The sequence below is a fragment of the Petromyzon marinus genome, chromosome 83 (assembly GCF_048934315.1).
Source record: "Petromyzon marinus isolate PM22_M1 ecotype Great Lakes invasive population chromosome 83, UKy_Petmar_22M1.pri1.0, whole genome shotgun sequence".
Classification (NCBI taxonomy): domain Eukaryota; kingdom Metazoa; phylum Chordata; class Hyperoartia; order Petromyzontiformes; family Petromyzontidae; genus Petromyzon; species Petromyzon marinus.
The window spans coordinates 5,103,984-5,114,808 of NC_133748.1; the positions used below are offsets into that span (position 1 = coordinate 5,103,984).

General features: G+C 43.8%; 1 protein-coding gene across 1 annotated transcript in view; it reads right to left on the minus strand.

The window, feature by feature from the left end:
* LOC142907825 (uncharacterized) overlaps window positions 1-7,967 on the minus strand; it is a 42,835-nt gene extending 34,868 nt beyond the window's left edge. The window contains exons 1-2 of the mRNA XM_076057642.1: window positions 7,258-7,967; window positions 581-684 (exon numbers count right to left, since the gene is read on the minus strand). Of these exons, the coding sequence (XP_075913757.1) occupies window positions 581-684; window positions 7,258-7,849 (696 nt within the window). The 5' untranslated portion in view covers window positions 7,850-7,967. The remainder of the gene's footprint in view (window positions 1-580; window positions 685-7,257) is intronic.
* Between the last annotated feature and the right edge of the window lie 2,858 nt (window positions 7,968-10,825).

Consider the following 10,825-nt stretch of genomic DNA (forward strand, 5'->3'; position numbering starts at 1 on the left):
TAATTGAGTTGCTTAGTACAAGATCCCCAACATTAATGTAAAATGTTAAACGTAAACATCTCGATATAATTTTGTCAGATTTATTTATTTATTTCAGTAGGAAGGGCCCAATTAGCTACCAGGCAGTTTCCCGATTTATTTTCTTCATTAAAGTTGGTTGTTATCTTCTGGGCACTTATACACGAACTAGGACAAAGATCAAAGATCCCCCGTGTAGTCTTAACAGACTGCTGGGGCACGTGCTGTTAGCGACCACCTCTGAAGGCCAGCACGGCACATGAGGAGGTGGGTGGCCAGCACCACGTCCGGCCACCTTTGTCTCTTCAATTTGGGATATTTATACACTACACCAGGTACTCATTTGAGGCTGAGTCGACCTAGGAGAGACATAGGACCGGTTCAGATAATCGTCACTGGTGTTGGTGACTGAGCGGGAATCGAACTCAGGTCGCTCGTTTCTAAGCGCAGTGTGTTAACCACTGCGCCACCACTCCCCACAACGTATATGTAGCACACGTACAAAGACCGACACAGACATAAAAACACACAGACATAAAGACACACAGACACAAGGACGCACCTGATCGAGGCTGCACCTCTGCGTGATGGCGTAACCCTGAGGCAGGACGTTCTCAAACATGACCTGCATCTTCTGGTGGCGCTGCCACACGAGGTCATGGCGCCCTGCAAGGGACAAAGGAGGATAGCGATGTGCAGTGCACTCCCACAGAGGCTCGGGAAAAAAGTTTACCGTGACTCAGCGAAGAGAGTTGCGCAGACGGTAGTGATTATTCTCATCGTTAGGCTGGTTTAGCCTGCAACAAAGCCTGGCTGAGTCGCAAGGCTCTGTGTTCATGAGGGTCTTACCAAGTTACCGTAGTAGAGGGGTGATGTTGCTGCTGAGTGCGGTCCAAATTAAGTGATTTGCAGTTATCTTTTTCAGAAGTGTAAAATTTTGGCCAATACCAATGACACATCGGAGGAAACTGGAGAAAAAGATGCCCATGCAGAACAGGGGGAGAGAATTCCTCAATCTCCCACGCTTCTACTGCAGCAGCAGCAACATGCCCTCATTACAGAGTGCTTGCCACAAATGAATCACAATAACTTGCTAATCTCGTCTAGGAGCATTAACCATCACCCACACTTCGTTCATCCATTCATCGAACAAAGACGGTCACCGCATCACATGATTTCAGATGCGCGGTCTTGTTTAACTGACAAGCAATGACTTCGCCTTTAATTTTCGATTTAAAGCTATCGTGACTGCAGGGATTCATCTTCTTGGTTCTTTCGGTAAAGTCACGTAGAATGGAAATAAAATAATACAAATAAAACATAATAAAATAAAATTCTCACGACGTTTCGGCCACAACTCAAGTAGCCTTCTTCAGGTGAAGGAACAGAACTGTCGAGACGACAGCGCTTCAATGAACGCTGCTAAGATTCGCAGCGTCTTTTGAGTTAGGTGGGAGAAGTAAAGCGCCTTGACAAAGGTGTTTACATATCAAACAGGATAATTTAGCATTGAAATAGTGGTGTTAAAGTGTTGGATCAGCAGGGTGTTAAAGTCAGAAATTAGCTTGTAACTGAGAGATTAGCATGATGTTAATGTGAGGGATTAGCATGTGACTGGTCACGGAAATAGCTATGTTAAAGTCGAAGTTCATATATCAACAAAGGCATTTAGTATATGTACGCTAAAGGACTGCAACTACCCAACTATCATACAATACACCGATGTCAAAAAACTAAGTATAAACTACATAAATGTTATCAATAAACTCTATATACTGTCCAATCAGCTGAGCTACTAACAATAAGTCGTTATACATTACAATGCCATATGGCGAAAAAATGGGTGGCGGTTTTTTCTTTTCAACGTTAGCACCACGGAAAGCGACGAGCTTTGTTCAGACGGACGAATCCATCTATGCTTGGAACGGAGGAGGGGAGAGAAACATCCACGATGCGCTGCTCTGTCCTGTGTTGCGTTACAACTATTTTATAAACTAGACTACTATACATTGCAATGTTATACCTTCCAATCTAAACTACATTGTATAATATCGTATACACAGCCCAATGTAAGCTCTAACATTATGCATTATATTGATATGTCTCCAACTAAACTTTTTTCTACATTACACGACTATACACAGTAATATACACTGGCATAGACAAACCCACCCTTGAATTATACAATGCGTTACTATACACTACCCTATACTTTAGACCAGTGGTTCTTAACCTTGTTGGAGGTACCGAACCCCACCAGTTTCATATGCGCATTCACCGAACCCCTCTTTAGTGAAAAATAAAATGTGATTTTTTTCAAATTCAAGACATAGATATGTTTTTTACTGGTACACAAAATGAGCCGTGCATGAACATTACCTTGTTCAAAGAATAAAACCAACACAATGCATAAACTCACAACAAATTACATACCTGGAAATCAATGTGACTTCTGCTGTTGCCTTTGTGAGATCAGTTCAGATATGCGTGGCTTCACCTTGGCAAGTGCCACTCTCATGTCATTTTCACAGCAAAGTCTGTTCCTTTTCTTCGTTTTTACGTCCAGCATCCTCGAAAAGGATTGCTCACAAAGATATGTTGTAACAAATGGTATAAAAAAATCCAGGGCTTTCTTAGCAATAACTGGATACTTGTTCATTTGTCGACACCAAAACGTTGAGAGCGTTGTTGTTCTGAAGAGTTGCTGTTGAACCTGGCTCTGCTGAATTTCAATGATTTCGTCGAGGAATTCATCATTGACATCTGCTGTTTCAACAGCAAACGTGAACGGCTGTCTCACCCATGCTGGATATGACTCTCTTGTAGGGAAATATCCGTCGAGAGACTTTGCAAGCTCATCTAAGTGCGTGGCAATTGTTTGCTTCAGTTCCGTGGATACAGAAATATCTCCGATTCCAGACACATCTTCGATCTTACTTGCACAGTCGTCCATAAGCGGGAAGTTTGCGAAGTTATTGTTCTCTGTCCGTCGTTTCCATAATGGTAGCTTTTTTTGAAAAGGCTTCAGGTGTTCTTCCGCTTCCATGATATTGACTCCACCACCCTGCATCTGCTGATTGAGATGATTGAGAGCTGCGAATATATCAGCCATGTACGCTAAAATGAGAATGAACTCAGGATTTTTGAAGCAATCTGCATGGCAGTGTTGGTGCTCTTGCAAAAACAGGGCTAATTCCACACGCATGGCAAAAACACGATTCAGCACCTGTCCCCGGGATAACCACCGAATATTAGAATGGAGCAGAAGTACCTCAAATTCAGAGCCCATTTCTTTACACAGCTCACTGAAGATGCGGTGCCTCAGAGCACTTTTTCGCACATAGTTCACACATTCCACCACAGTTTTTAATACTTCTGCCATTTTTGGAGGTAAGGTTTTTGTTGCCAACGCATGCCTGTGCAGAATACAATGCGTCACAATGATGTGTGGTGCATCGGCCTTTACTAGCGCACCAAAACCAGACTTTCTTCCCAGCATGACTGGAGCTCCGTCCGTACAAACTGCAGAAACCATATCAATCATGAAAGATTGTTGTCTCTGAAGAAGTCATCCACAAGCTTCTTCACATCGGCTGCCTTCGTTGTTGTTGTAAGAGGCTTACAAAATAACAACTCTTCTTTTATCATGTCGTCTTTCACATAGCGTACAAAAACAGCAAGCTGGCTTAGATCAGAAACGTCTGTGGTTTCGTCGAGTTGAAGGCTGAATTTTGCCGGGCTTGAAATCAGATCCGCGACTACTTGAGCCAAGATGTCTTTACTCATGTCTTCTATTCTGTCACTGACGGTGTCATTTGAAAGGGGAATTTGGGATAATTTACCTTCGGCCGCTGTTACGAGTATCAGATTCGCCATCTTTAATGCAGCTGGTTTCACAAGTGTTTCACCAATGGTGTGTGGCTTGCCCTGCTTTGCGATCAGGTAAGCAATTTCGTACGATGCTGTCAGGATCGGTTTGTTAACAGGTACAAATCCAAGAGCAGGCAGAGTGGCCCTTTCATCGAATCTGGCTCTCTTCACCCTGAATTCAGCAAGTGTTGTGTTCTTGTATTCCCCGTCTCCATGCAGCTTCAAGAAGTGTTCCTTTAGTTTTGCCGGTGCAAGACTAGAGTTGCTCAACTTGGCGTTGCAAATCATGCACATAGGACGCTCACTCCCATCACGTTCCGTGATACATGAGAATCCATGTTGTACATATTCGTCTGACCACTTTTTTCTTTTGCCCGACATAGTATGGATAAAATATTAAAGAAATCACACGACGTACGACAACAACAGTCACACGTTGACTACTGAGTACGCACTAAATTCCCCGCAGCGCTGATTGGCCAAGCAGTGTAGCATGATCATCTGCAGCCAGTGATGGCCAAGCGGGCCGTGTGTGTCATCACAAATTTACACAATAATTCAAGTGTGTCCGGACCTCCGTGGCGGGGGCTCTGCCGAACCCCTGAGATCGACTCACCGAACCCCTGGGGTTCGATCGAACCCAGGTTAAGAACCACTGCTTTAGACTGTAAAATATTAGATTTGTAATATTACACTGTATTATTCTACCAACCCTACTGTATACCACACTGCTGCATATTCACTATACAATTACGATACTATATATTGCCTTATGATTCATGTTAAACATTACGATGTTATACTATTTATTATTATACAACATACTATAAACCATACCTTTGACCGTTGTGTGAACGGTATTTAGAGGCAGTGTCAGCGAATTCACCAAAGTTCCTGTACCTGACACCATCGCAATCATTGAAGACTTGGTTCATCAAGGACTGCATACTGATGCACCCCCCCTGGTGAGACACTGCTTAACCAACACATACTTCACCTGGAATGGAACTTTCTACAAACAAACTGAGGGCACCCCAATGGGCACCCCCCTATCTCAGGTTGTAGCCAACGTTTTCATGGAGAAATTTGAAACTGACGCCATCCAGACTGCCACTCGACGCCCGACCTTATGGAAGAGGTACGTGGATGACACTTTTGTCATCTGGCCACATGGCCGGCCTGCTCTAGACCAATTGCTCGACCACATCAATTCCATACACCCAGCCATCAGATTTACCATGGAAGTCGAAAAAGATGGCAAGCTACCCTTTTTGGGTGTCCTAATTAAAAGGAGACCTGATGGTTCAATGAGCCACTGTGTCTACAGGAAAGCTACGCATATGGATGTTTACTTAAAACCAGATTCCCACCACCATCCGTCCCAGAAGAACTCCCTCATCAAGACTCTATACCATAGAGCCCAATGCATTTCCGACCAGGAACACATTGCCAGTGAACTCTTGCACATACACCAAGCTCTCAAGGCTAATGGTTACTCCGACTACACAATCCGCAAAGCCATCACTCCAGCCATGAAGAAGGATCCTCTTGAGGAGCCATTCAAAACCATCACCTTACCCTACATTGCGGGCATCGCAAAAAAGATCTCCAAAATCCTGAATAAACACAAGATCCAGGTCCGATTCAACACAGTACATAAAATCCGTGATCTGGTTCCATCTGTAAAAGATGTGGTTCCAGACATACAGTACCCGGGCATCTACAAACTAAGTTGCCTCTGTGGTAGCAGCTACATTGGAGAAACCAAACGACATATCTCGGACCGCATCCGTGAACATAAAGCAGACTTGAAACACGGTAGGACGAACACCTCAGCCGTGGGAGATCACTGTTATAATTTAGTGGGCTCACATGACACGGAGGTTATCTGCAAGACATCCGGCTACCATGAGACATTCGTTCATGAGGCCATCCACATATACAAACACAGAGACAATTTCAACCGAGAAGATGGATTCTGGCCTAGTAACCATTGGAAAGACGTTATAAACCATTTTTGTTCTTAATTGATTGTATTTTACGGTGACTTTCAGACTGCAGTCCATTCCCTGGCATTGCCTCTAAATACCATTCACACAACGGTCAAAGGTATAGCATGTTGTATAATAAATAGTATAACATTGTAATGTTTAACATAATTCATAAGGCAATATATGGTATCGTAATTGTATAGTGAATATACAGCAGTGTGGTATACAGTAGGGTTGGTAGAATAATACATAGTGTAATATTACAAGTCTATTTTACAGTCTAAAGTATAGGGTAGTGTATAGTAACGCATTGTATAATTTAATGGTGGGTTTGTCTATCCCAGTGTATATTACGGTGTATAGTCGTGTAATGTAGAAAAAAGTTTAGTTGGAGACATATCAATATAATGCATAATGTTAGAGCTTACATTGGGCTGTATACGATATTATACAATGTAGTTTAGATTGGAAGGTATACCATTGCAATGTATTGTAGTCTAGTTTATAACATAGTTGTAACGCAACACAGAACAGAGCAGCGCATCGTGGCTGTTTCTCCGCCCTCCTTCGTTCCGAGCATAGATGGACTCGTCCGTCTGAACAAAGCTCGTCGCTTTCCGTGGTGCTAACGTTGAAAAGAAAAAAACCGCCACCCATTTTTTCGCCACATGGCATTGTAATGTATAACGACTTATTGTTAGTAGCTCAGCTGTTTGGAGAGTATATAGAGTTTATTGATAACACTGATGTAGTTTATATTTTAGTTTTTTATTAGTTTACTATATGGTATTCATTATATAGTGTAGTGTATACCCAGTTACTTTATGTTAATAGCTCAACTTATTGAATAATATATTGAGTACATTTATTATATTGATGTAGTTTATACTTAGTTTTTTCACATCGGTTTATTGTATGATAGTTGGATAGTTGCAGTCCTTTAGCGTCCATATACTAAATGGCTCTGTTGATATGTCAACTTTGATTTTAACATAGCTATTTCCGTGACCAGTCACATGCTAATCCCTCACATTAACATCATGCTAATCTCCCAGTTACATGCTAATTTCTGACTTGAACACCCTGCTGATCCAACACTTTAACACTGCTATTTCAATCCTCAATTATCCTGTTTGATATGTAAACTCCTTTGTCAAGGCGCTTTACTTCTCCCACCTAGCTTAAAAGACGCTGCGAATCGTCTCAGCGTTCATTGAAGCGCTGTCGTCCCGAGAGTTCTGTTCCTTCACCTGAAGAAGCCTTCTTGTGTTGTGGCCGAAACGTCGTGAGAATTTTATTTTTATTATTTTATTTCCATTCTATGTGACTTTAACGAAAGAACCAAGAAGACTTTGCCTTTGTTTGATGAAAATATTACCTTTGGTATGGAGGGCGAGGTCTGTGTCTGATTGCTCTGGAGGTCGACTTTTGCTCTCTACTTCTTCTGGATGCTCTGTCTGAGTGCTCGCGATATCTTCTAGTCTCGTCTCTGCTCCTTCGGAATGCTCCATCTGAGTGTTTGCGATGTCCTCTTCTCTCGACTCGATCTCTGCTCCTTCAGGATGCTCTGTCCCAGTGCTCGCGGTGCCCTGTCGTTTCTCCTCGCTCTCTACTCCTACTGGATGATCTGTCTGAGTGCTCGCGATGTCCTCTGGTCTCATCTCTGCTCCTTCTGGATGCTCCATCTGAGTGTTTGCGATGTTCTCTCCTCTCAACTCGATCTCTGCTCCTTCAGGATACTCCGTCTGAGTGCTCGCGATGCCCTGTCGTCTCTCCTCACTCTCTACTCCTTCTGGATGATCTGTCTGAGTGCTCACAATGTCCTTTGGTCTCGTCTCTGCTCCTTCTGGATGCTCCATATGAGTGTTCGCGATGTCCTTTCCTCTCGCCTCGATCTCTGCTCCTTCTGGATGCTCCATCTGAGTGCTCGTAGTGTCCTGTTGTCTGGCCTCAATTGGACGCAGCTTCATCTCTCTGTCGAGTTCCACCACGCACGACTTCACTCGGCTGGGAGGGATGATGATAAACTGTTAAACTAAACCATTATTTTTATTTTACTATGTAAGGCCCACTGAGCTATAAAGCTTTTTTGTAGAATCGACCTGAATATCACAAATTATAACTCAATGAGCGGCGTATCACGTGGAAATTACAGCAGTCAAATACTCTAATCACATGATGATTCTAAATGAGGAGGGAAAAAATCAGGGGACCCGGAGTAAAATCCACACCAACATGGGGAGAGAAAGGAATAGACGCAGACTCCATATAGGCAACAGGCATCGTCAGGTTTGGGATCGAAGCCACTACCTCCTGCATACCAGGGGAGGTAGTTAACATCTAGCCACCACGGCGCCTAAGATACAAGCACAATTAGAATCACAGTTGATAAGTTGAGACAAGACTCAGTATTGACTTGAGTAAAATGTTACGTTGTAAATCCTCCTCCACACGACACAGCCAATCAATAATCAGAATCTGTATTTCTACTGCAGGAGGAGTCCGATGAGCTATGAACATCTTTTCACAGATGTCCAGTAGGTGTAGGGGGATTAGAAAGTTACAACATAAAACGATAGCAGTGCTAAGTATAGGAAAGATAAGAAAATAAATAAAGTATATGAGTGCAACTTGCATGTGTACATCAGTTACTGCCAATTTTTCAATACTAAATGCGTAACTTGGGGCAAGGCAGCAAAACAACAGTCCCAAACCACACCAAGATAACACAGTCCTTCAATAATATGGGACATAAACATTGAATTATCGATACACGAGAGGTAAGGATCAAAGTTAAAAGCATGGCTACAGGCTCTCAGTGAGGTGGTGGCACCTTGAACTGTCATCCTCCTGACTCAGCGCCGAGTATTTCTTCGGATGGACGCTGATCCTCCACTGGAAGCAGTCCCACTCGAGTGGCAGTATACAGCATTTCGTTCCATTCAAACGATGCTTGCGTTCCTTCTTCTGCTGGGACAGGAGGATGGGCATTGTGCTGAAGGCGTCCTTCAATGATATCAAACCAGCGGGAAGCGTACACAAGCTGGAAGACAGTTTCAGCTGCTCAGTGAACTGGTCTTCCATGTATGAAGATTTTATTGGCCAACAGGAAACCAGAACACCATGGAATAGACCCACAAATGCGAGGGGGAAACATTGCGTTCTATTAAGATTGAACAGATAGAGTCCATAATTGTCATACTGCATTCTCCTGGAAAGTAAGTGAATGACTCCTCCTCGATACCCACCGTGTTGGATTAATGGACACGAGTGGCACAGCCACCACCACCGTTCTTGTCAAGAAACATAAACGATAATTTTGCAAACTCCGGTCATCCTCTCATCAGTGGATTTTGGCTAACCATTGAACAAAGACAGTGACCACATCGCGTGCTTTTGGGTGCACTTGTGCGTCCATCCGGAACCCTCTTGCTTCCAATATGAGAAAGCAATTGGAGCTATGCACTTTTAAATAATTACATTGAAAACTATTTTCTTAAAAACTGCTCTTTGTGTTTAGAAACTTTCCTTCCTTCGCACCTCCAATTAGCACATACATACATCTGGACCAGTCCTTGGCCTTCCCTAGATTGGCTCAGCCTCAAAAATAGCCAAATGTGGTGTAGTAAACATGACAACAATGGAGACAAAGGCGGCCAGGCATGGTGCTGGCCACCTACCCCCTTATGTGCCATTCCGGACTTCACAGGTGCTACTTGCTAACAGCACTTGCCCCAACGGTTGGTTAAAAGCTACATGGGGGATCGCTGCCTTCGTCTTGGCGGGGGTTGGGGGCATATGTTACACTTTTTTTGCAATGTACGTAGCCAATCATGCTAATCGGAGGTGCGGGACGGAGCAACAGAGGAGAATGGAGCGACACTCCAAATAACGTTCGACACAAAAACAACGACAATAACGATAACACACAAAGTAACTCACCTCCTTGGGGGAGGGCTCAGAAGGCGCCTTGGTCTCACGCGTGCCCCATGATACGTTGTACATGTTGACCAATGAGTAGATGAGCAGCAGCAGGTATCCCGTGGGAATGCAGATGAGGTACAAGAATCCGTGCACGATGCAGAGGAACTCGCGCGGGTGCAGCGCCGCGGCGATGAGATGGATGCCCGCGAGAGTGATGAAGAAGATGCCGCTGGGTGTGAGGATACCATTCTTGACAATGTCGCCGACCATAGCGAGCAGCGTGCCCGTCATGAGGAACATGTAGATCACGGTGAGCACCATGGCCACCTTAAAAAAAATTACCAGGTATAAAGCTCTTTTCAGAAGCCACCTGGCCACAAATGATAGATCAACGAAGTGGCTCATCACGTGGTAATGTATATCAGCAGCCAGATTAAATGTGGAGGGAAGATAGAGAGAACACGTGGACTCCAAATACATAACAGGCGTTATGGTCGGGATAGGGATCGAACCCACGACCTCCTGTATACCATGCGAGGGAGGTAATATCTCGCCATCGCAGGAGGAGACCTTAGCCATCGGCGTCACCATCGTCCTTTTTGTCCAACCACCACCACTTCTTGGGAGTTACTTTGCATTTATTCTGCATTTTTCCACAAAGTCCTCAAGACGCTGCACTTTGCAAACAACAACAAAATAATGATAGCTCATTGTTCTTCTGGGTTCTTTCGGTAAAGTCACGTAGAATGGAGATGAAATTATAAAAATAATAATAACAGAATAAAATTCTCAGGACGTTTCGGCCACAACACAAGTAGCCTTCCTCAGGTGAAGAAACAGGACTGTCTGGAAGACAGCGCTTGAGTGAACCCTGCCAAGCATGGCAGCATCTTTTAAGCTGTGTGGGAGGAACAGAGCACCTTGCAATGCAGTTTACATATACATTAGCATGTAACTGGGGGATGAGCATGATGTTGGTGTGAGGGATTAGCACCACGGAGAGCGACGAGCTTTGTTAAGAT